At 40.0% G+C, this 24,204-nt stretch overlaps 2 protein-coding genes and 1 pseudogene across 2 annotated transcripts; 1 reads left to right on the forward strand and 2 right to left on the reverse strand.

The window, feature by feature from the left end:
• Nucleotides 1–9,714: 9,714 nt before the first annotated feature.
• Nucleotides 9,715–12,983, reverse strand: LOC148923549 (uncharacterized). Its single transcript, XM_089061532.1, has 3 exons — nt 11,696–12,983; nt 10,485–11,033; nt 9,715–10,313 (listed from the first exon to the last, which is right to left on the reverse strand). The coding sequence occupies exons 1-3, from the start codon at nt 12,981–12,983 to the stop codon at nt 9,715–9,717; spliced, it is 2,436 nt and encodes an 811-aa protein (XP_088917658.1).
• A 291-nt stretch (nt 12,984–13,274) lies between these two features.
• Nucleotides 13,275–13,643, reverse strand: LOC148923550 (uncharacterized). Its single transcript, XM_089061533.1, has one exon. The coding sequence runs from the start codon at nt 13,641–13,643 to the stop codon at nt 13,275–13,277; it is 369 nt and encodes a 122-aa protein (XP_088917659.1).
• A 715-nt stretch (nt 13,644–14,358) lies between these two features.
• Nucleotides 14,359–19,935, forward strand: LOC125206688 (uncharacterized; annotated as a pseudogene).
• The last annotated feature ends 4,269 nt before the right edge of the window (nt 19,936–24,204 follow it).

The following is a 24,204-nucleotide window of genomic DNA, read 5'->3' on the forward strand; positions in this document are numbered from 1 at the left end:
CGCATTTCATATTCCCCGAAGAGAGCACGAAGCGCACTATCTAACCTTAGTTTGATTTCTTCAACATTCGGAAGATTTAGTTCGAAGCTTTCTCCTCTTGTCAAGCCCATTTCGCGAAGTTGAGAAAAATCCAAATCGTGCAAACAACCATAGTACATGTCTAAAATTTTATGCACACCATTCAACTTCCACTTTGGATCCAAGCATTTTGCAATCAAGAACACATTTGGAATACGCGCAAAATATTTCAACCATTTTTCAACCATATAAAACAAAATAGCCTTCAACTCAATGAATTGAGTATTTTTCACACATGTCTTAAAACCAATTGCCACATACATGCAATGCTCCAAAACGCGCACAGAAGTAGGATAATAAACACCGGATAACTCAACAGTGGCATTTTTGAAAGCTTGGAATAATCGAAACAAATCCATGTTGTGGTCCCAACAAGAGGGTATCAAAAGCAAATCAGAAGGAACATGCGGGCAAGTTCTAAAAAAATCACATAAATACTCAATGTGGTTCAAAGTCGACTCCAACATATCGTACGTCGAGTTCCAACGAGTTGAAACATCCAAACGAAAATTGGTGTACCTGCACTGCTTGTTATGACAATATTTCTTCCAAGCTCTACCAATAGGAGCTTTGTTATGAATCAATTTAACAGTAGTTCTAATAGGATCAACATACTTTTGCCACAAATCGATCGCATCTTGAACACACAAATTCAAAATATGAGCAATACATCGCACATGAAAATATTTGCCATCAATAACAGGAGAACATGCACTGATGAGATCATCTATACTAGCAGTGTTAGCACTTGCATTATCAAAACCAACAGAAAAAATTTTATTGATCAATTGAAATTCATTCAAAACTTGAATGATCAATTGAGCAATTGCTTGTGCAGTGTGTGGTGCGGGAAATTCCCGAAATGCAATCAAACGTTTGTTCAAAGTCCAACTGTGATCAACGAAATGCACAGTAATGCCCATATATGAATTTTTGCAAAAACAATCAGTCCACACATGCTCATATATGAATTTTTGCAAAAACAATCAGTCCACACATCAGAGCAAATCGAAACTTTATGACCCAAGTTAACAATAAACATACCTAATTGCACCTTATTTTCCATGCATTGTCTAACAACAGCTCGAGTCATAGAAGTTCGACTCAATTTTCTTGCAGCGGCATTATAAACTTGTCGCATACTCGACTCAAAAGCATCGTTATCAAAAGCATTGAATGGAAAATGTTTCATCACAGCAAATCTAGACATCACATTAAGAGCATTTTTATGATCATATTTTAAAAGAGTATTGCTACACATACCTGATGTTTGGGATGAACCCGTCCCACTCCCGGTCCCGCCTCCATGTTGAAAGTTGAGTTGAGTTTGGGTTGGAGCGATACCAAACTCGACCGGATGCGCTTTCTCCATGTGACGGGTAAATGTACCATATCCTCCACTCTTTCGTAATGTGTATACGTTTTCACAATAGTTGCAATACACATTAAAAGTGTTCGGATCGGTACTATCTCGTACCTTCTTGAAATGTTTGACCATGATATCTGAGGTTAAAGTCCTTTCAACTGGTTTAGGAGGTTGAGGAGGAGGTCCACGACCACGACCACGACGACTCCTTGGTGGTGGGGGTGGGGGTGGCATTTCTTGTTGTTGTTCCTCTTCCGCCTCCTTCTCCTCTTCCTCCTTGTCATCATCGTCGTCATCAAGATTCACCGGGGTTGGAATTTGTTGAGAATAGGCACCGGGACCGGGAGCACCACTACCACTACCAACATAAGCATCGCCTCCATATCCACGTCCGCCTTGGGATTAAGAGCGGGAGAGAGCAATAGCATTGGCCATATCTTGCTCTTCTCGATTCTACAAAATAATATTTGTAGCGAAAGTATCAAATAACATTATGAACAATAATGTAATGTAATTCATAATTAATAATATTAGTAGATAATAAATATTAACCTGCCACATATCCATGTTCCTTTGAGAAATCTCATCAATAACGGATTTTCGACTTGGCCTCTTGGACTTTCCTTTTCCCTTATCAATACGACCTTCTCGGGATGAAGACATCTTGATAGTTTATGGAATTATAGTAGAAATATGGACTTATAATTTTTTTTTTGTTTTAGCAATTGAGAAAGACAACTTATAGAACTATAGATCAAGTATAACAATGCGTAATATAAGAGTAGCACTTGAATAATTCAAATGAAAGCACAAATAGCACAATGAGAAATGGGAGACAAAGAGAGAGAATTGGGAGATTGAAGAGAGAAACTCTTATTAACACAAGAGTGAGGTAAATGTAAGTGAGGATAGAGGGGGGTATTTATAGATAAAAATTTGGGGGGAAATCTGAAATTGAATTCAAAATTCGAATTTAAAAAAAATAAAAATAAAAATAAAAACAATAAAATCGTAAAACGGTCAAAAACCGCCGGAACCGCCGGAAACCGCCGGTTTTACACCCGAAACCGCCGGTTTGGTCAACAAACCGTCTGACCACCTGCACTCAACCATCCCATCGAAGCTGCAACGTGTCAGCCTTGTGTTCAGCGCCAAAACCGAAAACTGCCGGTTTGGCGGTTAACCGCCGGTTTTCACGGTTAACCGGCGGTTTTGGTCAAAAACCGCCTGCAGAACCGCCTGAAAAAGCCGACCATCCTACTGAAAGCTGGCCGCCTCGAAAACCTCGCCGGAACCGTGAAACCGCCGGTTAACCGGCAGTTCGAAACCGTCCGGAACCGGCGGTTCGGTGACGGTTTCGGTTCATTAAATTTGGAACCGGAACCGGCCCGCGGTTCAAATTATCACGGTTCCGGTTCAAGATTTTTGTCACGGTTCCGGTTCCGAACCAGAACCGGCGGTTCCGGTTTCGCGGTTAACCGCCGGAACTGAAAACCTTGGGCATCTCTAGCTACGACTCTGCTCATCACGTATACACCCTCGGAACGGGAACGTGGAGGCACATTGAAGCCAGCCCTGCCTCTGGTTTTGGATTCAAATTAGATGGGCGGATTTTGTGTAACGAAAACCTCCATTGGACTGTGTATGATTCCACTCGGCCCTTGTTGATATGTGGTTTTGACGTTGAAACGGAATGTTTTAGCATATTCTCTGCTCCTCCTGCCGCTTTAGATGAGCGTCTAACTATGGAGTTGAGTGTTTTGAGCGACTGTCTGTGTGTTTCTTACGTGTGGAAAATGAAATTGTCATCTGGTCGATGAAGGAATACAGAGTCGAGGAATCTTGGACCATAGAGTACAGGTTGAGTACTAATGGTTTTAATTTCTAATATTGTTGTTCTCAATAGAATGGAGTCTGTCTATCCTATCAAAGTTTTCAACGATGGTGATGTTTTGACGCTGATGGTTGCGAACGACATTAACTTCTACAACAGAAAGAGGCGTCTCATCTACTACTCCAGTAAGACAGGTACTATTCAACAGCTCGGTATGATTAATGAACCACTCGGTACGATTGGGTCAAAAGGTATGTTTGCGGAACAACACCGTACGATCGAGTATGTGTATGTAGGGAATCACCTTAACCGTGCCATGATTTTTACTCGAATCCTTCTCTCACTAAAGAGTTTCGGAATTGAGAATGTGATCTCATTCTAGTTCATAATGTTAGTCTACATTTGTGTTTTGTCGTTAGATGGTCGTGTTTGTCTCAAAGGTTTGGCTTTACCCGTGTCAACCCAACACGCACTATATGCCACTGTTAGCTAGTAGTAGTATATAACTTGTATGGTGCATTCTGACTCTATGTAATCAACCTCGTTCTAGTTGATATTAACCTACTTATAATGTTCGTTGTTGTCGTGTTGTGTCAACACAACTTAAATTCAATGTTAAGAGTTCATGTTTGTGCTTAATGTTTTCTTATTCTATGGTGTTTGGGTTTGATCTTATCATGTTTTGTCGTTAATCCTGTCGCGCCTACAAAAGAAAATGGACTGATTTTATGTGCATGTACCAAATATAAACTGTAGTGGTCTATTGTCTATAATCTTGCTCTAGTGTATACTGTTAAATCTCTTTGTTGTCTTAATTTTATGAGATGTGTTCGTTTTAAGGGTTTTCTTATTGTGCGGTGCTCGGATTACTGGCTTTGAAAGTTATTTGACTCAATGTGGATGCACCAAAATAAAAAAGACGAACTATAACTTTTAGAAATGAAGGACTTGTATAATAAAAAAAAACCCTTATCTTTTCTTAAGGCCATCCACAGCGGTGTCTCTTATCCGTCTCTTAACCCTCTCATCTCTTCACTATTCATGGGCCCCACTGTACTTTTCACTCCATCTCTTAACTAAGAGATAACACCCACATCCATCCATCTCTTAACCATCTCATCTCTTAACTATTCATTCAATTTCATTTTTCATTTTTATTTCCAACAAAATCAATTAATAATAAAACAGACTTCATTAAATAAAATAAAATTACAATTTAAATACCTAAAAAAATAAAAAAGACATAAATGAAATCCTAAAAAAATAAAAACACACATAATTAAAATCCTAAAAAAATAAAAACACACATAATTTAAAATACTAGAAATTAAAAACACTTAAAAAACTACTCCGCCGGCGAATCATTCCCCGAAGCCGGTGGCGGTGCACCCGGCTGAAGACAAAGTTACCTTGCCATCGCCTGCATTCCGAGATCATGATGTTCGTATTGGGTAGGCGTCATCTTGGAAGTGTCAGCCATCGTGGAGAGCATGTATACGGACCACAGGGAAGTGTTCGAGCCCACGCCCGTGCCCGCGCCCGCCTGGCTCGATTCGCCTCGGCTCTTCCCCTTCCCTCTCCCTCTCCCTCTAGCCGCCTTCGCCGCCTTGGTCCCTTGCGGCCGACGTCGTGAACCGGAGGAGGAGCCACCGGCTTCAGTGGGCGTGTCCCCAGCCTCATGTGAGGCGTTTCCTGATCCGCCGCCCTCACTAGACGAATAGCCACCCCCCGTGTGCTTCGTGCGTTTCGAGCTCGAGGACCAGACACCGCCAGCCCAGCGATCTTCGTTTCTGACCAACTGCCAAACATCGATGTTTGAAATCTTTTTTGATGTCGTCTTTAAAGACGGGCATCGCCGCTCGCAGAATGTCGGCTTCACTGGCTCCGCTTTGGTAATGCTCCGCTTCACCCCTGTAGACCGCGCAAAACTTTTTGACATCTTTTTCGACACGGTCCCAATGACTGTGGAGCATCTTCACGGTGCGGGGGCGAGTCTCCTTCGGCTTTGAATCTGCGTAAAGTTATGTGACCTTCTCCCAAAAACACAATTTGTTTTGTTGATTCCCAACGATGGGATCTACGAGACGGTGAGCCAAGAGGTTTATAGAGCCAACGTCTCCTTGTGGCCGTATGGATGACGGCCTAGATCATCCTCCTCCTCCACCGGGGTAGATTCGTCCTCGGCATCGCGGCTGGCGGAGCCTCCACCACTGCCCAATGGAAAGTATTCTGGAATGTGTTCCTCCGGAATATTCTTCCTAATTTGGGATAATCTCTGCGTTGCCCTCGGGGGGGAGAGACGATATTATGCATCCAAATCAAAATGCGGTACTTGGTACGGCTCCGTCGGCGCCGTCGCCGAGCCTTGGGTGCCCGGCGTCGACGAACCAGCCAGAGAGTGGTACATGCCCCCCAGTCGCCAAACGCGTCTAAATCGAAGCCGCCAGAGCCGCTGGAGTTTTCCATCACCGGACATTTTTACAGAAATTGGAGAGGAAAGAGAGGTGGTTTGAGAGAAGAATAGATGTGGTGTTTGGAGTGTTTGTGTGTAGAATGGAGAATGGAAAAAAAAAATAAGAAAATTTTTTTTTTAAAAAAGTTACCATTTTTTAAAACGGCAATATTACCGTTTTTTAATAAATTTTTTTTCTGAACAAGGTATTAAAAAAAAAATTATGACGTCATAATTACGACGCCCACTCGCGGGTCGACGAGTGGGCGTCAACTACGCACCAGCGCGCGCCACGTCGCCCCGGCGCGTGGCGAGACTGTCTCGCCAGCTGCCTCTTCCGCGCGAGACGCGAGACGGGATGTCGCCCACAACGTCGTCTCGCGGGCGTCTCGTCCCTCCGAGATGAGATAGGGATGCATTTAGCATCCGCTGTGGATGCTCTAAATGAGTTCAAGTTTTGGTTTTAAAAATCAAATACACTGGTTCAACTAGTCAGATGGCGACCCGGTGTTGTTTCATACGATCATGACATAAAAATTGTTGATTAATTGAGCATTGAACTATTACTTGATGCATTGATGGCAAGATCTAGCATCCATGCTTGATCAAGCATTTGATGGTTGAGAATTACGAAATACTCCCTCCGTCTATAAAAATAGAGCACAATTACCATTTTTGGCCGTCCACAATTCATTCATGGAAAGTTTTCAACAAATAATAACCCTACACATCATTCTACTAACACTACTTCTCATTTACTTTTTCTCCTTTTCTCTTACTTTTTTCCCTTCTCTCTTACTTTACCAATTCTACATTAAAACCCGTGTCATACACAAATTGCTCTATTTTTTGTGGACGGAGGAAGTAAACTAGATGCATGAAGCACGATTGTGTTTGTTGTGCATTGCAAGATTGAGCATGGAATTAAGTGTGTTAACCTATCATATTTGTTCTCCAATTTTTTTTAATTATTCTAACAAACTTTAATACTTCTTTATTTCCTCCAAATTAAATTAGTTTTTATATATCTTACCTCTCAACAAATTTAAATATATTTCCTCCAAACTAAATAAGTAGTACAATTTATTATATTTTCTCTAAACTATATCAGTGCTCTAATGTATTTCTTATATTCCAACAAATTTTAAAATATTTTATTCAAACTAAATAAGTGCACCAATATATTTCTTATATTCAAACAACAATATATTTTCTTCAAACTAAACAAGTGATTCAATATATTTTTATATTCCAACAAACTTTAATATATTGCTCATTTTTTTTAATTATATTAAAAGACATAACTAAATTAGTGCTCTAATATATTTCTTATAATACACTCCCTTCGTCCCAAAAAAATAGAAAAACTTGTATATGGCACGATTTTTAGTTAAGAGAGAAACTGAAAAAAGTAAGAAAGAGAGAGGGAAAAGGTCGTGAAAGTAGGGTTGTGGAATATGGGGTTCACATTATTAGTAGTATGTAATTGGTTAAAAATTTTCTATATTTAGACTTTGTCTAATTTTAGGGAATGGTCTAAAATGGTGAAATTAGTCTATATTTTTTTTTTGGGACGGATGGAGTATTAACTACTAAGTACTCCGTATAGTATTTCCCCTGTCCTATATTAAGTAAGTGTTTCATATTTTTTTTGTTCATATCTCATTAAAGATTACTATTATTAGTCAAAAAGGTTGCAATTATCAACCGACGTCAATCAGTGGTCTCACACGCATTATACGTGTTTATTCCATGCATTAATAATAGACCATATTATGTGACATGTGAAAAATGTAGAATTAGGGTAAATCTTTGATATATTATTCACAATGAATTTGTACATTATTTATAGGCTAAGAGATAGCCATACAAGGTAAGATTTAGTGCAATCAAATCTTCCTAATTACACGCCTCAAATATTATGCAATCTTCCTCCTTTCTTGTAGAGCACTCCATATCTTCCAACACTCCCCCTCAAGTTAAGTGACGGGATTACCGAAACTTAACTTGCCCAACACCTCGTGGAAACTCTTTGCCGAGACTGCCTTAGTTAAGATGTCTGCCAGCTGGTCTTCTGATTTCACATAGGGGATCTCTACTATCTTCTCCTCAAGATTCTCCTTTATGAAATGTCGATCAATTTCGACATGCTTTGTCCTGTCATGTTGTACCGGGTTTTCTGAGATACTGACCGCGGCCTTATTATCACACAACAATCTGCAAGTTTTCTGCGGTTCCAAGTTTAATTCTTTCATCAGTCTCCTAAGCCAAAGGATTTCGGTTAACCCGCTCTTGATGCCTCGAAACTCTGCTTCGGCACTAGAGAGAGCGACCACTTTCTGCTTCTTGCTTCTCCAAGTCACCATATTCCCACCAATAAAGGTGAAGTATCCTCCCGTGGAACGTCTATCGACTAGATTTCCTGCCCAATCAGCATCAGTGTATCCATGGATATCTAGATGCCCATTTTTCCGAAACAAAACTCCATGTCCGGCGGTTCCTTTCAAGTAGCGAACAACTCTAAGTGCTGCCTCCCAATGTTCTTCTTGCGGACTATGCATGAACTGGCTTAAGACTCCCACTGCGTATGCAACATCTGGTCTAGTATGAGATAGATAGATGAGTTTCCCAACTAGCCTCTAGTATCTACCCCGATCAGTAGGAGCCGCCCCTTTGATGAGTGATTCACTTGGATTTTACATAATTTTAGAGGGTAGTTTTACTTGGATTTGATCGTATATTGTGTATTTTGAGACATGGTTTATAGCTACTTTTCTATGTTATTGGTATTTTGACCATTTTGTGAAGAATGTGTAGAAAAAGGGTCGAAAATGAGCTTAAATGGCGAAAGGTGGAAAAAGGACGAAATTGTAGCACGAGGCTGGCGACTCGCCAGCTTCGCACCAGTACCAACCTGGCGACCCGCCAGGTCCTTCCTCCAGAATCGCCGAGAGCAGCTGGCGACTCGCCAGCTTCATAGTTCAACGAACCTGGCGACCCGCCAGGTTCGGCCGACAGATCCAAACAAGGAAATTTCGAGCCCTATTTAACCTAATGTGCATGGGACGCCTCCACAACATTCTACACGCCTTCAACCCCAAAAATACTACTTTTTCACCTAGGAAGAAGAGAAGAACGAGCAGAGGACGAGAATTCATCGCAAGATTGAAGACGAAGCCTCCAATCCGCCCAATCCAATTCTAGGAGTTTCTACTTTTAGTTTTATTCTTGTTTAAACAATGTTTTTGAATATTTCTTTGAATATTTCTTTAACTTTTGCGATGAACATGAGTAGCTAAATCCTTCATAGAGTTCTACGGGGGAGATACAATGATTCTTATGTTTAATTGATTTCCTTTTTCTATGCCTTGGCTCATGTGGTCATTTTGATTTCTTCTGTGCTTATACATTTATTTGACTGATCACCTTATAAATGCATGTGGATTTTACTACAAGAACTGAGAAGTGAGTAGTTTAATTTGAAAGAGAAGAAATTGACGTCTTTGCCAATATAATCGAGAGATTTGAGCCTTTGAATGAAGCTAAGTATCTTAGGAGCTATTAGGAGTTGTTACCTTAGTTCTAGGAAGGAGACTTCGGTTCTAGGTAGCAATCTACAAATTATATGCTTTGAGAAAAGATATAGTTTTACCTTAGTGATAGCTTAATAACCCTTGAGACCCTTTGTTGGCATAGTTAGGAAGTTAGTTGAGCATAGGATAGTTGTTATCGATCCCGTAGGATTCTACCCTTCTCATCTTTAATCTACATCCGTTTTCTTATTTGCTTTTAGTTCTCTAGTTGTTTTTAATTGTTTTAATCTTGCTTTCAAATAGATTTAGAAAAACCAAAATTTCGATTCATCTAGATAGTAGTTGAGGTTGGTTCGTGGTAATTAGGTTGACACTCATTGTCTCTGTGGATACGATACTCTTTGCTTACTATTTGCTACATTAGCCCCATACACTTGTGGGTATACTTGTGTTAAAAATAAGTTGAGTCAATGAGTTGAAGTCCGTGATTTTGAACAATAGGAGTATCTGCTGGCTTGCAGTCCAACATCCCTATCTCTGCCAAAAGATCAAGAACATATTTTCGTTGACTGATGAAGATTCCTTTCCCTGACCTAAGTACTTCAATCCCGAGGAAATACTTAAGGTCTCCAAGATTTTTCATCTCGAATTCGGTGGCTAAATGTTCCTTGAGTTGTTGTATCTCTTCGGCATCATCTCCAGTAATGATCATATCATCGACATATATTATTAGGCAAGTGGTCTTCTCCTTTCTCCGCTTGATGAAGAGGGTGTGGTCGGAGTTACTCTGTTGATACCCATACTTCTTCATCACGTCTGTAAATCTTCCGAACCAGGCCCTTGGGGATTGCTTTAGCCCATATAGTGTCTTCTTCAGTTTGCACACCTTTCCTTGCTCAAACTCTTCTGAGAATCCTGGTGGAGCCTCCATGTATATAGGGTCCTTCAATTCTCCATGAAGGAATGCGTTGGTCACATCGTATTGATGAAGTGGCCAGTCCTTATTTGCCGCAATGGACAAAAGAACTCTCACGGTGTTCATCTTCGCAACTGGAGAGAAGGTTTCAGAGTAGTCAATCCCTTGGGTTTGAGTATATCCCTTTGCCACCAATCGAGCTTTGTATCGCTCGATACTCCCATCGGGTCTCCGTTTAATTGTAAAGACCCATCGGCACCCCACTGTATGCTTTCCATCGGGTCATGGGCTGATCTACCAAGTACCATTCTTCTTTAATGCTTTCATCTCTACCAGCATTGCATCCCTCCAATGTTTGATCTTTACTGCTTCTTCAAAGGTTCGAGGTATCTCCTCCTCGTACAGTGCGGTTTGAAAAGCCTTTGCCATTTTGGAGATGTTGGCCTCGGCGAAGTTGGCTATTGAATACCTGCTTTTTCGCCCTATTCTTTCCGGAGAGTATCTTTTCGGAGGGATTCCTCTCGTACTCCTAACGGGGCGCACATACTGCCCTGTATCTTGATCAATGCTAGTATCTTCTTCTTCTTCTGTACTAGGAGGGTCAGAAATAATAACCGAACTGTCAAGATGTGGGGTAGATATTACCTCGGATTCCGTTACGGTTGGATCAGAGGAGCGCGGCGGAAACATCGTTTGACTCGTTTCTGTAGACAAGTTCGGTTCATGAACAGTGCCAACTTGCTCTGTTGGTCCCATATCAAAGTTACTTGGCACATACCACCGAAGGGAGTCGGTTTCTTGGGTCTCCCCCTGTCTCTCACTCTCCTCTTGAGTCCCAAGGTGGTAAAAAGATTCTGTTTCGAGAAAGTTGCAGTTCATGGTAGTGATAACCCGTTTGATTTTTGGGTCGTAACATCTATAGCCCTTTTGATTGATCCCATAACCGACAAACACACACTTAATTGCACATGGTGAAAACTTGGTTCTTTCGTGTTTTGGAATGTGTACATAGACCGAACAACCAAAAATTTTGGGTGGAAGAGATAAAGCTGCGGGAACTTGTGTCAAGGTAGCCAAGTGATCTAGTGGAGTTTTTTGATTTAGTGTTTTGGTGGGGAGTCGATTTAGAAGGTAAATGGAGGTGGATATGGCTTCTGGCCAAAAAGATGGTGGAACTTTTGAGTCAAATAGGAGGGCTCAGGTCATTTCTAGGATGATTCGGTTTTTCCTTTCAGCAACTCCATTTTGTTCGGGTGTGTGACGGCAGGAGGTTTGGTGGATTAACCCATTTTCCCTAAAAAATTGAGACATAGAATTGTTCACAAATTCCCCCCCCCCCCCCCCCCCTCTTCTGAACGTAGGATCTTAATGGATGTTTGAAATTGAGTTTGGATCATTTTATAGAACAAAATAAATTTATCAACAACTTCTGATTTTTGTTTCATAAAATATACCCAAGTGGCTCTACTGCAATCATCCACGAATATCACAAAATACTTAAAACCAAGACTAGTACCAATAGGCGCAGGGCCCCACACATCAGAATGTATTAAGGAAAAAACAGTCTTAACACGAGTATCATTCGGTTTAAAGGTGTTACGGTGGCTCTTGGCCAAAACGCAAGTTTCACAGGAAAAATTCTTAGGAACAAAAAGTTTAGGAAATAAAGATTTTAGATAACCCGGAGAGGTATGACCCATTCTTCGGTGCCAGAGCCAAGTCTCCTGAGTGGTGGGTCCGTGAGCAAGCATCGCCGCACCATCTTGTCGAGCAATCTCGTCTACAAAATAGAGCTCACGCCGTTCAGTGCCACGTCCAATAATCTTCCCCGTCCGGATATCCTGTAAGAGACAAAATGTTGGTTGCATCAGCAGAGTACAATTCAAATCCTTAGTCACATGACTAATCGACATCAACTTCTGAGATAAATTCGGAACATAGAGGCAGTTTGAAAGTTGCACATTCGGAAATATTTCTATAGTCCCTGCCCCCTCAACTGGCGTTATTCCTCCATTGGCAGTTTGTATATGTGACTTAGGGGTCTTATGAAATTCAACAAAATCTTTTCTATCATAAGTCATTGTATCTGTGGCCCCACAATCGAAAATCCACCTCGTATCATCAATTTCATTACTATCCCGAGCCTCAAAAGCATAAGACAAATTTTCTAGAGGTGCAAATGAATTTTTGCAAATAATGGGGTCGGATTCTGTAATATTCCTAAAATGGGTTCTTTTTTCACATTCTCCATTAGCCAAGGACTTAATTGCAAGAGAACAAGTATTAGGGTTAGGGTTCTCACTCCCCAACCCTTTACCTCCACTTTCGGCACCGTCGGTCTTGAAGGAGGCGATCATTGCCTCGGCTGTCCTTCCCCCTCCGTTGTCGCCGCGCCGGCCACCGCCGGTTTGGAGACCACCGGTTTCCGGTTGCCGCTCCTGAGCCGTTTCACGACTCCCATCTGCCCCTGCTCCTCCTTGATTTTTTCCTCCTCCCTCTGTTCCGATGGCTACTTTGGCCTTCGCCGCCTTCTCCGCCTCCCACCAGTCTGGATATCCAATTAATTGGAAGCAAGTTTCCTTTGTGTGCTTGTTCATCCCACAGTGGGAACACCAGGGCTTTGATTTGTCCGGTTTGGCGTTTCCCCGGCGGTTTGTGGTGGGACGCGGCGGCGGCGTCGGCTGTGGTTGCCTCCTGTGTTGAGGTTGCGATTGGCGGTATTCTCTGGCTCCATAGCCGAACCCTACTCCCGATGATGAGTCGCTTCCGACAGCGGTGGTGGGCGATTCGGACGCCGGTGACATGATTTTCAATCGAGCTGCCTCCCATTTCACCCATCCGTACGCCTCATCGACTGAGGGATACGGATCCTCCTTGAGGATCTCGCGTTTGACCCAATCGTACCTCTCGTTCAATCCGGTGAGAAATTTGAATAATCTCAGCTCCGATTTGATGCTCCGATACTGTGAAACTCCTTTATCACAGCAATCTACGGTTTTGTGTGGGCACCGATCTATGTCCATCCATGCTCCATGGAGTTTACTCCAGTAGACCTCCAAACTTGTTTCCCCTTGAGTGATTCTGCTTGCTTTCTCTCACAGGTCGTATATTAGATAAGAATCTGCCGAACTTGCGAAGGTTACGGCGAGCGTATCCCACAGAGATTTCGCCGTTTGGTGGTGTGCGAAATCGGCTATAATATATGTCTCCATGTTATCAATAATCCATGAGAAGACTATCAAGTCTATCTCCTCCCAATCAGAGTATCCCTTCTCCCCCGGTCTTGGTGGAGTCGGATTTCCAGTGATGTGGCGGTAGACTCCTCTGCCGCCAATGGCTACCTTCATTAGGCGAGCCCATAGTGAGTAATTGGAGCCGTCTAATTTGAAGGCTACGGTAACACTTTTACTTGATCTGATCTTCTCGGCAATCGGTTCGATTTGTTCCTTATTTTCGTCAGTCATCTTGATTGTTGGTTTCTCGCCGTCTTGGTCGAGAATTGTATCTCTGTTCTGGGGCTGTTATTTGGGGCTATGATGATATTTTTCTGAGCCTAACCTGCTCTGATACCATGTAGAATTAGGGTAAATCTTTGATATATTATTCACAATGAATTTGTACATTGTTTATAGGCTAAGAGATAGCCATACAAGGTAAGATTTAGTGCAATCAAATCTTCCTAATTACACGCCTCAAATATTATGCAATCTTCCTCCTTTCTTGTAGAGCACTCCATATCTTCCAACAAAAAACACATGCTCACACACACCATCTACTGTTATGAGATTCAAATTATTATGGGGATGGAAATATATATATACATAATGGTTTGTGTTAAAATGACAACCTCTCTTAAAGTGACATCGTGACACCACTTATACAACAATGTTATAAACGCTACACAGCAATATTCAATACGGTAGACAGCAGATTGCTGTCTAGCATGTTGGATATTGTTGTTCAAGAAAAATTGTCGTATAAGGTATTAAATATTGCTGCCCGTCCTTTTTTATCCTTGGAAAAAAAAATTGGCCACGTGGCAGCTTATTATTCGTCCACGTGTACGAATGATTGGCTAGGAATGGTGGTATGGTGTTATTTTAAGAGGTGGTGACACCCTAACACTCCCCTATACATAATTAATACCCTCATCAAAAATAGCAATTTAGTAGCATTTTCATGGCCACCTCTTTCTTGTTGCCTTTGAAACTCATGCTTCTAATTACATTAAACATCTTCTTCATGCTCACCTCATCTGCACCACTAACCGATCTCACCACCGATTGAGATGCTCTTCTCGCGTTCAAAAAAGCCATTACTGTCGACACAAGTGGCACGTTGAGCAAGAAATGGCTCACCAACACTTCCATCTGTCACTGGGCCAGTGTCTCGTGTGGAATCAAACACCAAAGAGTCACAGCCCTTGATCTCTCCAACTTCGGCCTCCATGGAATCCTCTCACCACATCTCGGAAACCTAACCTTTCTCCAATCCTTGGACGTCAGCTCCAACAATTTCACAGGCGTCTTACCAGCTGAGCTGTCTAAACTGCGCCGTTTAAAGCTAGTAAACGCAACATGTAACAACTTCAGTGCAGAAATACCGCAAGGAATCCTTTCAAACATGTCGGTATTGGAATATATTGACCTGAGGTTTAAAAAACCTAAGGGGCGCTCTCCCAAGTGATATGTGCAATAACACTCCGAAACTGAAGAGATTCTCTCTCATAACGAATCAAATATATGGCAAAATTCCAAGGAATATACACAAGTGCAGCAAGATGGAGGAGTTGAGCTTGTCGACGAATATGTTCAACGGAAACATACCAACCGAAGTTGGGAATCTTACCATGCTTACACTTCTATCTATATATGATAATGATCTCCAAGGTAACTATAATGAAATGGAGCTCTCACATTGACTTAACTATTCTACTAATTAACTTCATTTTCCATATTTTGATAGGAAATATTCCGTCTTCTATCTTCAACGTTTCGGGTTTGAAATTCATATACCTCGATGACAATAACCTGTCTGGAAGCATACCCAAAAATTTGGATAATTTACTCAACCTCCAAGTGTTGCGTCTTAGCAACAACAACTTAACAGGTGCGATCGAGGAACAACTTATATCTATATCTTGATCACACTTAGTTTTCTACTATCAATACTATCCAAGTTCTTGATTTATTTTATAACATACTCTTATTCACAGGCGAAATTCCAACCACAATCACGAACGCTTCTCAGCTTGTTTTTATACAGATGAGCAGCAACTCATTCGTTGGTACCATCCCCGACTTGGGTAATCTAAGACAGCTGCGATTCCTTAGTCTACGGGAAAATAATCTGACTGGACTGAGATTTTTCTCTTCTTTTACAAACTGCCCAAATTTGAATGTCTTGCATATTACTAACAAGATGATGAATAGTATCCTTCCATCTTCCTTCAAAACTTGTCTACTTCACTTCTCAGCTTTTCAGCATCTAACTGCAGCATCAGAGGTAATATTCTTGCTGCAATTGGAAATTTGAGGAATTTGGTGATTTTGGATTTATCCAACAATCAACTCACAGGATCCATCCCAACTACATTTTCGATACGTTGTAGTCTTCAGTGGCTCTACTTAAATGTTAACAAGTTGGAAGGATCATTACCCCGTTCCCTTTCCAATTGTCGAAGTCTGCAGCTTCTTAATTTTTGAAACAACAGAATACAAGACACTTTTCCAGTTTGGACGGGAAATCTCACTTATCTTCGAGTCCTCATATTGGCATCCAACAACTTCAGCCGTAACATTTCTTCTCTCGCTCCCAAGGCTACACTTCCATTCCCTAAGCTGCAAGTTTTTGATATATCTCGTAATGCATTCGTTGGCAATCTTCCCCATGGATATATTAGGAATTTCAAAGTGATGATGGATGTACAAGAGAATCATCGAGGAGAACAAGTTCATATTCCGAGTTATAAAAAGTCATTCATATTGAGAGTGAAAGGTTGTGATCGAGAATATACGAAAATTCTGAAAACCTTCACAACAATCGACATGTCATCCAACAGATTCTCCGGCAGTATCCCAAACACCATAGGAAATCTGAATTCCTTGATACATCTGAATCTGTCTCACAATTGCCTCAGAGGAGGTATACCTGGATCTTTTGGAAACTTGAAAGAATTCGAGTCGCTAGACCTCTCTTTAAACCGATTGGAAGGGGAAATTCTGATAGAACCTAATTCTATCGAATTAGAGCACGAACGTTTGTAGTGAGAAGAAGAATGAGATAAACCCTAGTTGAAGTGCTAGGGGGCAATTTCCGCCATAACCAGAATGAGAATAAGTAATTAACTCTATTTCTCAATAGTTTCACTCTCTAATGATCTCTAGCATTTATAGAGATCGGACCCTGCTTGATTCGACTTTACGATTCGGGAAAGAATTAAGAAGAAAACCCGAAAAGATTTGTCAATATCTATCCTAATTAAACAGTGCGACAAAAAGGAAATAAATAAAGAAAACAAATAAAATAAGATTACAAAGATCAATTCTAATGAGGCGTGAGATCTTTGTATTTCGTGGGCCGATCTTCTAGATTGGAGTCCCTATCAACTCCCCCTCCATAACAATAGCCTTGTGTCCTCAAGGCTAAGTGTTGGAAAATGGTGAAGTAACGCGTCGCGCAGCTCCCATGGCGGAGGTGAACATTGCAAAGACCAATGCACCAACCATTGGTGCTGCAGAACACCATCACTTGAAACTATCTATTCTGCAGTAGCTTTAACAGGTACCACAATCGGTTGACTTGGATCAAAGCCACATGGCAGCTGGCCTGGTGCACTAACCGACAATGGTGGAAGACAAAGCCATAAAGGGACCGTATCACGGATGTTATACTCTAAGCGAGAGCGATTGTGATTGATTGTCATAGGCAAGCCAGGTTGACCTTGCATCGCCTCCTTAGTCATTGAATCCGTAGAGATTGAGAAATCGGTCAGCACATCAGCCATCATCCGAGCACAGCCCGAGTCCATCCTCACATAGGGCACCAATCCTCCACCGAAGTTGATATCTCTGTACACAATAACGACAAACTCACCATTGTGGCTCTTATCTCCGAAGGAAATTCCAAATGGTGACTGAAAGTGCAGGTTTTCTCGGTCAACGTGTGTAAATGCAGGGGTGTATCCACCTGGTCAGGATGAGATTCCCGACCTAGCGGAGTTGTTGGCACGATAACCGGAACCTGGTATCAAACAAATTTTCTCAACCCACTTCTACTGGTTAGTATAATGGAGGTAAGGGTCGAATCCCACAAGGATGGACACGTTCGGATAACTGTGGTGATATTCCTGGGTGTTTTTGGTTAGCTACCACGCTTTTGGGGTTGGGATTTTACCTAGGCGAGAAATAAAGACGGTACTCTACAGACTAGTAGGCGTGAAAATAACAGGCATGTGGTTGTGTTCGTGAAAATAGGAGACAAGGTATATCAGAGGCATGTGAAAAGTAGACAGTTACTAAAAGAGGAAATTTAGACAACAAGGCATATCTGGTGGCTGGTTGGCTTTCTGACAGGTCTGGAAGGTACAACTGAAAAGTGGGAGACAAAAGCAAAAGTAACTCAAAAAGTAAAGTGGTCCAAGGAAAAAGTTGATTTTGACGTTTTCTTCTTCACCAAGTATTAACAGAAATCATATGAACACAAACTCCATGACTAAATTCAGATTCATAACTTCAAACTCAAGATCCATTGATTAAAATGTTTAACTTAAGATGAACAACTGAAATTGCAAACTGCCTCTACTGACTAACATGCAAGGTGGTGATCACAGCGCAGAACGGTAAATTCATGCACGAAAACTCAAACTGAAACATAACTACAAAATTCGATCAACAACTACAGATCTAGCTCACTCGAAAGAAAATACATGCACGCACTTAAAGATTAAAAGCGATAACTAAATCTAACTTTCCTAGGCAGAATGAAGCAAACTCAAACCAAAGAGACATTCGGAATAGATATTTCATAACTTAAACGTTTGGATCTTCACCAAGTACTTCAAAAGGCAACAAAGATAAATGTTTGCAACAGATCCAACGAAGAAAGCAGGTAAAGATTAAACTAGAAAGCAAATAACGATTGTTTTGCCACTCCGGACGGTGATACTGCTATACTACTACGACAAACTGGCTGGAACGGTAGAACGATGATTTCTCCGGCAGACTCTTGGACGTCAAGTGACCATAGCTGTGGCGAGGAACGAGAGACTGGATAATGCTAAAGGACTGATCTGCTAGAGAGAATTCTACTAAGTGTGTATGAGAACCGAGAGCTTTTTTCCGAACCTCTTCTCTCTCTCCAAGTGGTTTCTTTTATAGGGAGGCTTGTCCTTGCTTTTAGAGTAGACTTCCTTCACGATTTGACTTTTCTGCCCTTGTTAATGATCATCCCAGCTATCCTTCTTCTCCATCTCGAGCCTTTTCTCTGGCATGCATCCTGGTCAGTATTGCACCCTTATAGCGCTCTTTTCACATGTGTCACCTGAATTGTCTCCTACTGACTTGGATCCCTTAATCCTGCACCCTTGAGAAACTGTTTTGTAGAACATACTGACCAGTAACCAAGACTTAGAATACATGCAGATAATACAACTGTTTCCACACATGCTTTACCGTCGGCATCTCCGTAATCGGGGGGGTCTGGCGGTTCTTTATGTTTGTCTGTCGTAGTATTTCTGCCAGAAGCTAGGAATTCCAGCTTCCTAACCATTGATTCAAAACCAAAAAACTTTGGTGAGGATGGGGGCTTCGAAACCGAAACCATCAAATCTAGTGCCATGGTTATCGCGTGTTGAGGAAGAAGAGTAGTCAATGGAAGCACCAATTAATATAACCTAATTCTATCGAATTAGAGCACGAACGTTTGTAGTGAAAAGAAGAACGAGATAAACCCTAGTTGAAGTGCTAGGGGGCGATTTCCGCCAGAACCAGAATGAGAATAAGTAATTAACTTTATTTCTCAATAGTTTGACTCTCTAATGATCTCTAACATTTATAGAGATCGGACACTGCTTAATTCGACTTTACGATTCGGGAAAGAATCAAGAAGAAACTCCGAAAAGATTTATCAATATCTATCCTAATTAAACAATGCGACAAAAAGGAAATAAATAAAGAAAACAAATAAAATAAGATTACAAAGATCAATTCTAATGAGGCGTGAGATCTTTGTATTTCGTGGGCCGATCTTCTAGCTTGGAGTCCCTATCAAATTCCGACGGAGCTAACAAAGCTCACGTTTCTTGCTGTGATGAACCTTTCCATGAATAATCTTTCAGGGATGATACCTCAATCCTATGGCCAGTTTTCCACATTCGAAAATACATCATATGTTGGGAATTCTGGACTATACGGATTTCCTTTATCACGAAAATGCAAAGGGCATTCGCTTCGGGTGATGATGCAAGAAGATGATGATAATATGATGATTGATGACTACGGTATTCTAGAGGGATTCTGTTGGCAGGCTGTTGTTTCCGGATATGGATGTGGATTTGTAATCGGTGCGATTGTTGGTTATCTGATTCTTGGGTTTGGAAGGCCTAAATGGTTGTTGGATTGGCTCTATGGATTTTACAAGATAAAGATGAGAAGCCATAGAAGAAATGTGGCACCACAATGTTGTTGTTTGCGTAACATTTATTTGCATGTTATGTTGAACTTACTAAGTGACGTCGTAGATTTTGAGACAATGTAGAATATACGAGTTGAGTTTTGCTTCGTACTACTCCATAAATGGACAATTATATATGTGCTTAATATTCATGAATTTGGGCACGAAAATTATTTGTGGATGCACCATACCCTTAGTCCTTAGAGCATCCTTTATTAAAATACGAAAAATTATTATTAAATTTAATGCCTATTATTATATGTTCATAATATAATCATCATTTTATGGTAGTCATCAATTTCAATTTTGACTAGATAAGTTATATAGATATTTTTTTTTTAAAATAAACAATATTTTCAATTTGACTAGAAGTGAATATATAGATAAATCTACAATATAGAATGCTGTAGATAACAATATTTCTAAAGAAAACATATTTCACCATAAAATAGAAAATGTAAAACAAAAATAAATGGAAAATATAGAAAAAAAAAAAAAAGAAGTCTGTTTGCCGTCTTATTTGAACATCAGAAACTCTCTCCATTAATGGAGCAAGATTTCTTCACAAATCTACCATTAGAGATCACCACTAACATCCTCTCACGTCTCCCTCTTTGAAGTGTTGCAATCAGTAAGTGTATTTGCAAACCATGGCTCTATCTCCTCGAGTCCAACGATTCGAAATCAAAACTCCACCCGCCCTAGTTCGCATGACGTCGAATAATTGGTTGTCACATTGCATGATTTTCGAAATTGAAGACGAAGACGAAGCCGATCTGGAGAGCCATGACCTTCAATACAATCGGCTCACAGATTCCAAAATATATCACGGATCATCAATAGCAGGTGTCGCTGCCAATGGATCGCTGCCAAAGTATTTATACTTAATATTTATATTTATATTTATGTTTATTGGGGTGCGTAAAATGACAACACTCTTAAAATGACACTGACACCACGCTAGACTACAATATTATATATGCTAGACTGCAATAATATAAATGCTAGACAGCAATCTATAGATTGCAGTCTAACGTATTGGATATTGCAGGCCATGTCACCTTGCAGTCTAGAGTATTGGATATTGCAGTCTAGAGTAAATTTACCCTTGCGATTTTTTTATGATTGCCACATGGCAGCTGATTATTCATCCACGTGTATAAATGATTGGCTAGGAACAGTGGTATGGTGTTATTTTAAGATGGGTTGTCATTTTAACACATCCCTATATTTATATTTATATTTATTTTAAAAATTAAAATTTAAGGTTGGTAAATATAATAAAATTTGCTTATTAATATATGTTAAATATATACTCCCTCCGTCCCCCATTAGGAGTCACACTTTCGTTTCTGCACTCGTTTTATAAAAATGATAATAAATAGTTAAAGTGGAAAAATGGTAAAGTAAGAGTACAAAAACGGAAGTGTGACTCCTAATGGGGAACGGAGAAAGTAATTTATTATTCACCATTCAATAAAATTACACAATTTTTGTAAATTAAAATAAATTAATTTACATTTTATTCATATATAGAATTGGAATCAACATGAAAATCGTAATTCTATTTTCATTTCATTGTCACTTACCACGAATCATTTCACAGTAATCATTTGTCACACTTTATTTGGAGTTGTCAATCTGTATCTCAAAGAAAAAGAAATGAAAAAAAAAGTAATCAATCATTTCAATTATATTTATAACTTTTATTTGCACAATAACGTTATCACAATTGTCACACATTTATTTAGATTTTGATCGCAATTAATTTAATACTTTGCGTCAATTAATCGGGATCTTATTGTCACTTTAGCATTTTGAGATAATTTTCAGTTAATTAATTTTGAATTCAGTATTGTTGTCTTCATAATTTCAATCGCAACCCTATTTTAGGGCGTATCATTATTTTCAGTTATTTGACTTGCATACTTAATCTTAGCAATTAATAAGATTCCTCCTGCAATGAAATCTCAAATTTCAAAACTAAATATAACCTCCTCCTTCTTGGCATCTATTCACTGTCTCAAAGCCTTCTCTCCACCACTAATCCAACCTGCCGCCCTTTTTTTGCCGATAGGTAAAGCTCGTTGCCACCAGCAGCCCTCTCTCTTTCTCTTTCCCCGCTTCTTGGCGACTCCTCTGCACGACTTCTGGCTACAAATTTTCAACATTTAAAATTTTTACGTTAATTAAAAATCTTTAGCAAATACATCATGTTAAGAACAATGATAACTAAACCTTTTTCCTTTAAATTTAAATTATTATATTATTTATAAAATTTATGTATTCAGTGTTATTACCACATTAGGTCGATATATAAGCACAGGGAATAAGGATTTGGGAAAGGGCATATAAAAGGGTATTTAAAAATGTCGTGATTGCATTTTCTAAGGATAGAAAGTTCACAATCATATTTTAAATAGAAAGCGTACACTGTCATTAATATCATTTTCAATATAAAATAGATTTAAAACATAATTTGTATTTGAACTGAAAGCCAATAATTATATATAGGATAAAAAAGTCCACCTCATTTGCTTAAATTTCCTTACTTGAATTTTTCGCTTCGATCTTAATTCGTGGAGATAGCCCTAAAATATTAACATAACAATATGTACTGGTTAGACTCAAGACAATTATCTCATTAAAATATTAACATAACAATTAACAACTACTTACTTTTTATCCTTAGTTTATCCTTTGTAATTTCCGAATATCGGAGAATTTTACCAATAGCGTTGCTTTATTGAAACTTACTTTCTTTTGAGTTAATTATTTCGGGAAGGATTACTTAAAATATGTGGAATTTGGGAGTCGCCACTATCTTCCTTCAGTCTTTACATTATTTCAGGCCCAACTTCCAAATAACTAAACTCTCTGGCCCAAACCTCTAAATCAATATTCAACCCAACTTATAAAAATGCTCTCTCTCTCAACTTATTTCCTGAATTCCCAAATTCAAAAGAACTCCAAATTGAGGTCATCGCCCACACTCCTTTTTCTACCTTATTTCCTTTAACTATATATTGGATATGGTTTGATATTATACTTATCTTTAGAATTTGGAAACCACAGCTTGAGGACAATCTGCAATTTTTGTTCAATTTGGAGGTGCTACTACTGATTATGTTGTTTATGAGGTCTTTGTCTTCTGTTTTCTAAAGCTGCGGGTCTTGGGTCGAGGCCATGGCTGATCCTCAAGCTATTGGGCTGAGTTTCGAGTGGGCCGAAGAAAAAGACATTTTGGGTTGCTAAGAAGAGGCCTGAAATCTATGTATACATTTCTTTTACAACTATTTCCATGTTCTTGATCCATTATTTATTTACTTTCTCCGTCCATGAAATGTTGTTTCGTTTTGTCATTTCGTAAATAGACTCCATTCGTAAAAAGTTCTTCACTTTATTATTTTTCTATTTTTTTAAATAGACTCCACTTTTCACTAATTTTTTACGGTCTCATTCTATTATAAAACTAATATATAAATGTGAGACCTTTATTCCACTAACTTTTTCAACTCATATTTTTTAAAACTCATATCGAGTCAAACTTGGATAATATTACATGGATGGAGGGGGTGTGACCTAAGTTCTTTTGTACTAAATGAAATTTGAAAATCTTCTTGATCAATCGTAAACGTCCAATGCTCCTTTAGTTGTCTTTGTTGGTTTTTGGATTTACAAGAGATAAACCGGGCGTAATACAGCCCAAAAGAAGGAATACAGAAGAACTGAAACGATATATAAATACAAATTTGAAACTGCAAACCGTAAAATAATTAGCCGAGTCGAGGAGGTCTCTTTTCGCAAGACGAGATACGCCCTGGTAGTGCTCTTCGGATTGGCGTTTCGTCCCCAAAAATAAAACGGCTACGTCTCTGGTGAAGCAGCACCGCTATCAGCAGAGCTTCAGCGAACTGGATGGAGGGGAGGGCAGAGCTTTCGACAGAAAAATAATACAGAGAGAGGAGAGAGTGTATGGTGCAGATTCTAGTTTCTAGTGTGTAGAATGCTAGAATGACTAGCCTATTTATAGGCTCAGTCCACTATAGGGGTCAACGCAGCCTTGATGGCTGTAGTCAATGCTAGACCGTAACAGTCGTCGGTTACGAGGCGTTACAAGCCGTTACAAGCTGTAACGGTCGGGCGTTACAAGCCGTTACAAACTCAGAGCTAGAGAGGTTGAATCTAGACGCTTCTAGATTCGATCATGACGTGGACTATCACGTGTCAGCCACGTTGGCTTCCCGCGTCATACTGACGAGGTGTCATCCCGCTTGGCTCGCTGACGTGGAAACGGTGGTGGTCTAAAAAGAATTAGACCCACTAGCCTTGGGTCGAGCCCAAGCACCACGC

The sequence above is a fragment of the Salvia hispanica genome, chromosome 6 (assembly GCF_029641045.1).
Source record: "Salvia hispanica isolate PSC_SH4W2 chromosome 6, Shi_PSC_v1, whole genome shotgun sequence".
NCBI classification, from domain to species: Eukaryota; Viridiplantae; Streptophyta; class Magnoliopsida; order Lamiales; family Lamiaceae; genus Salvia; species Salvia hispanica.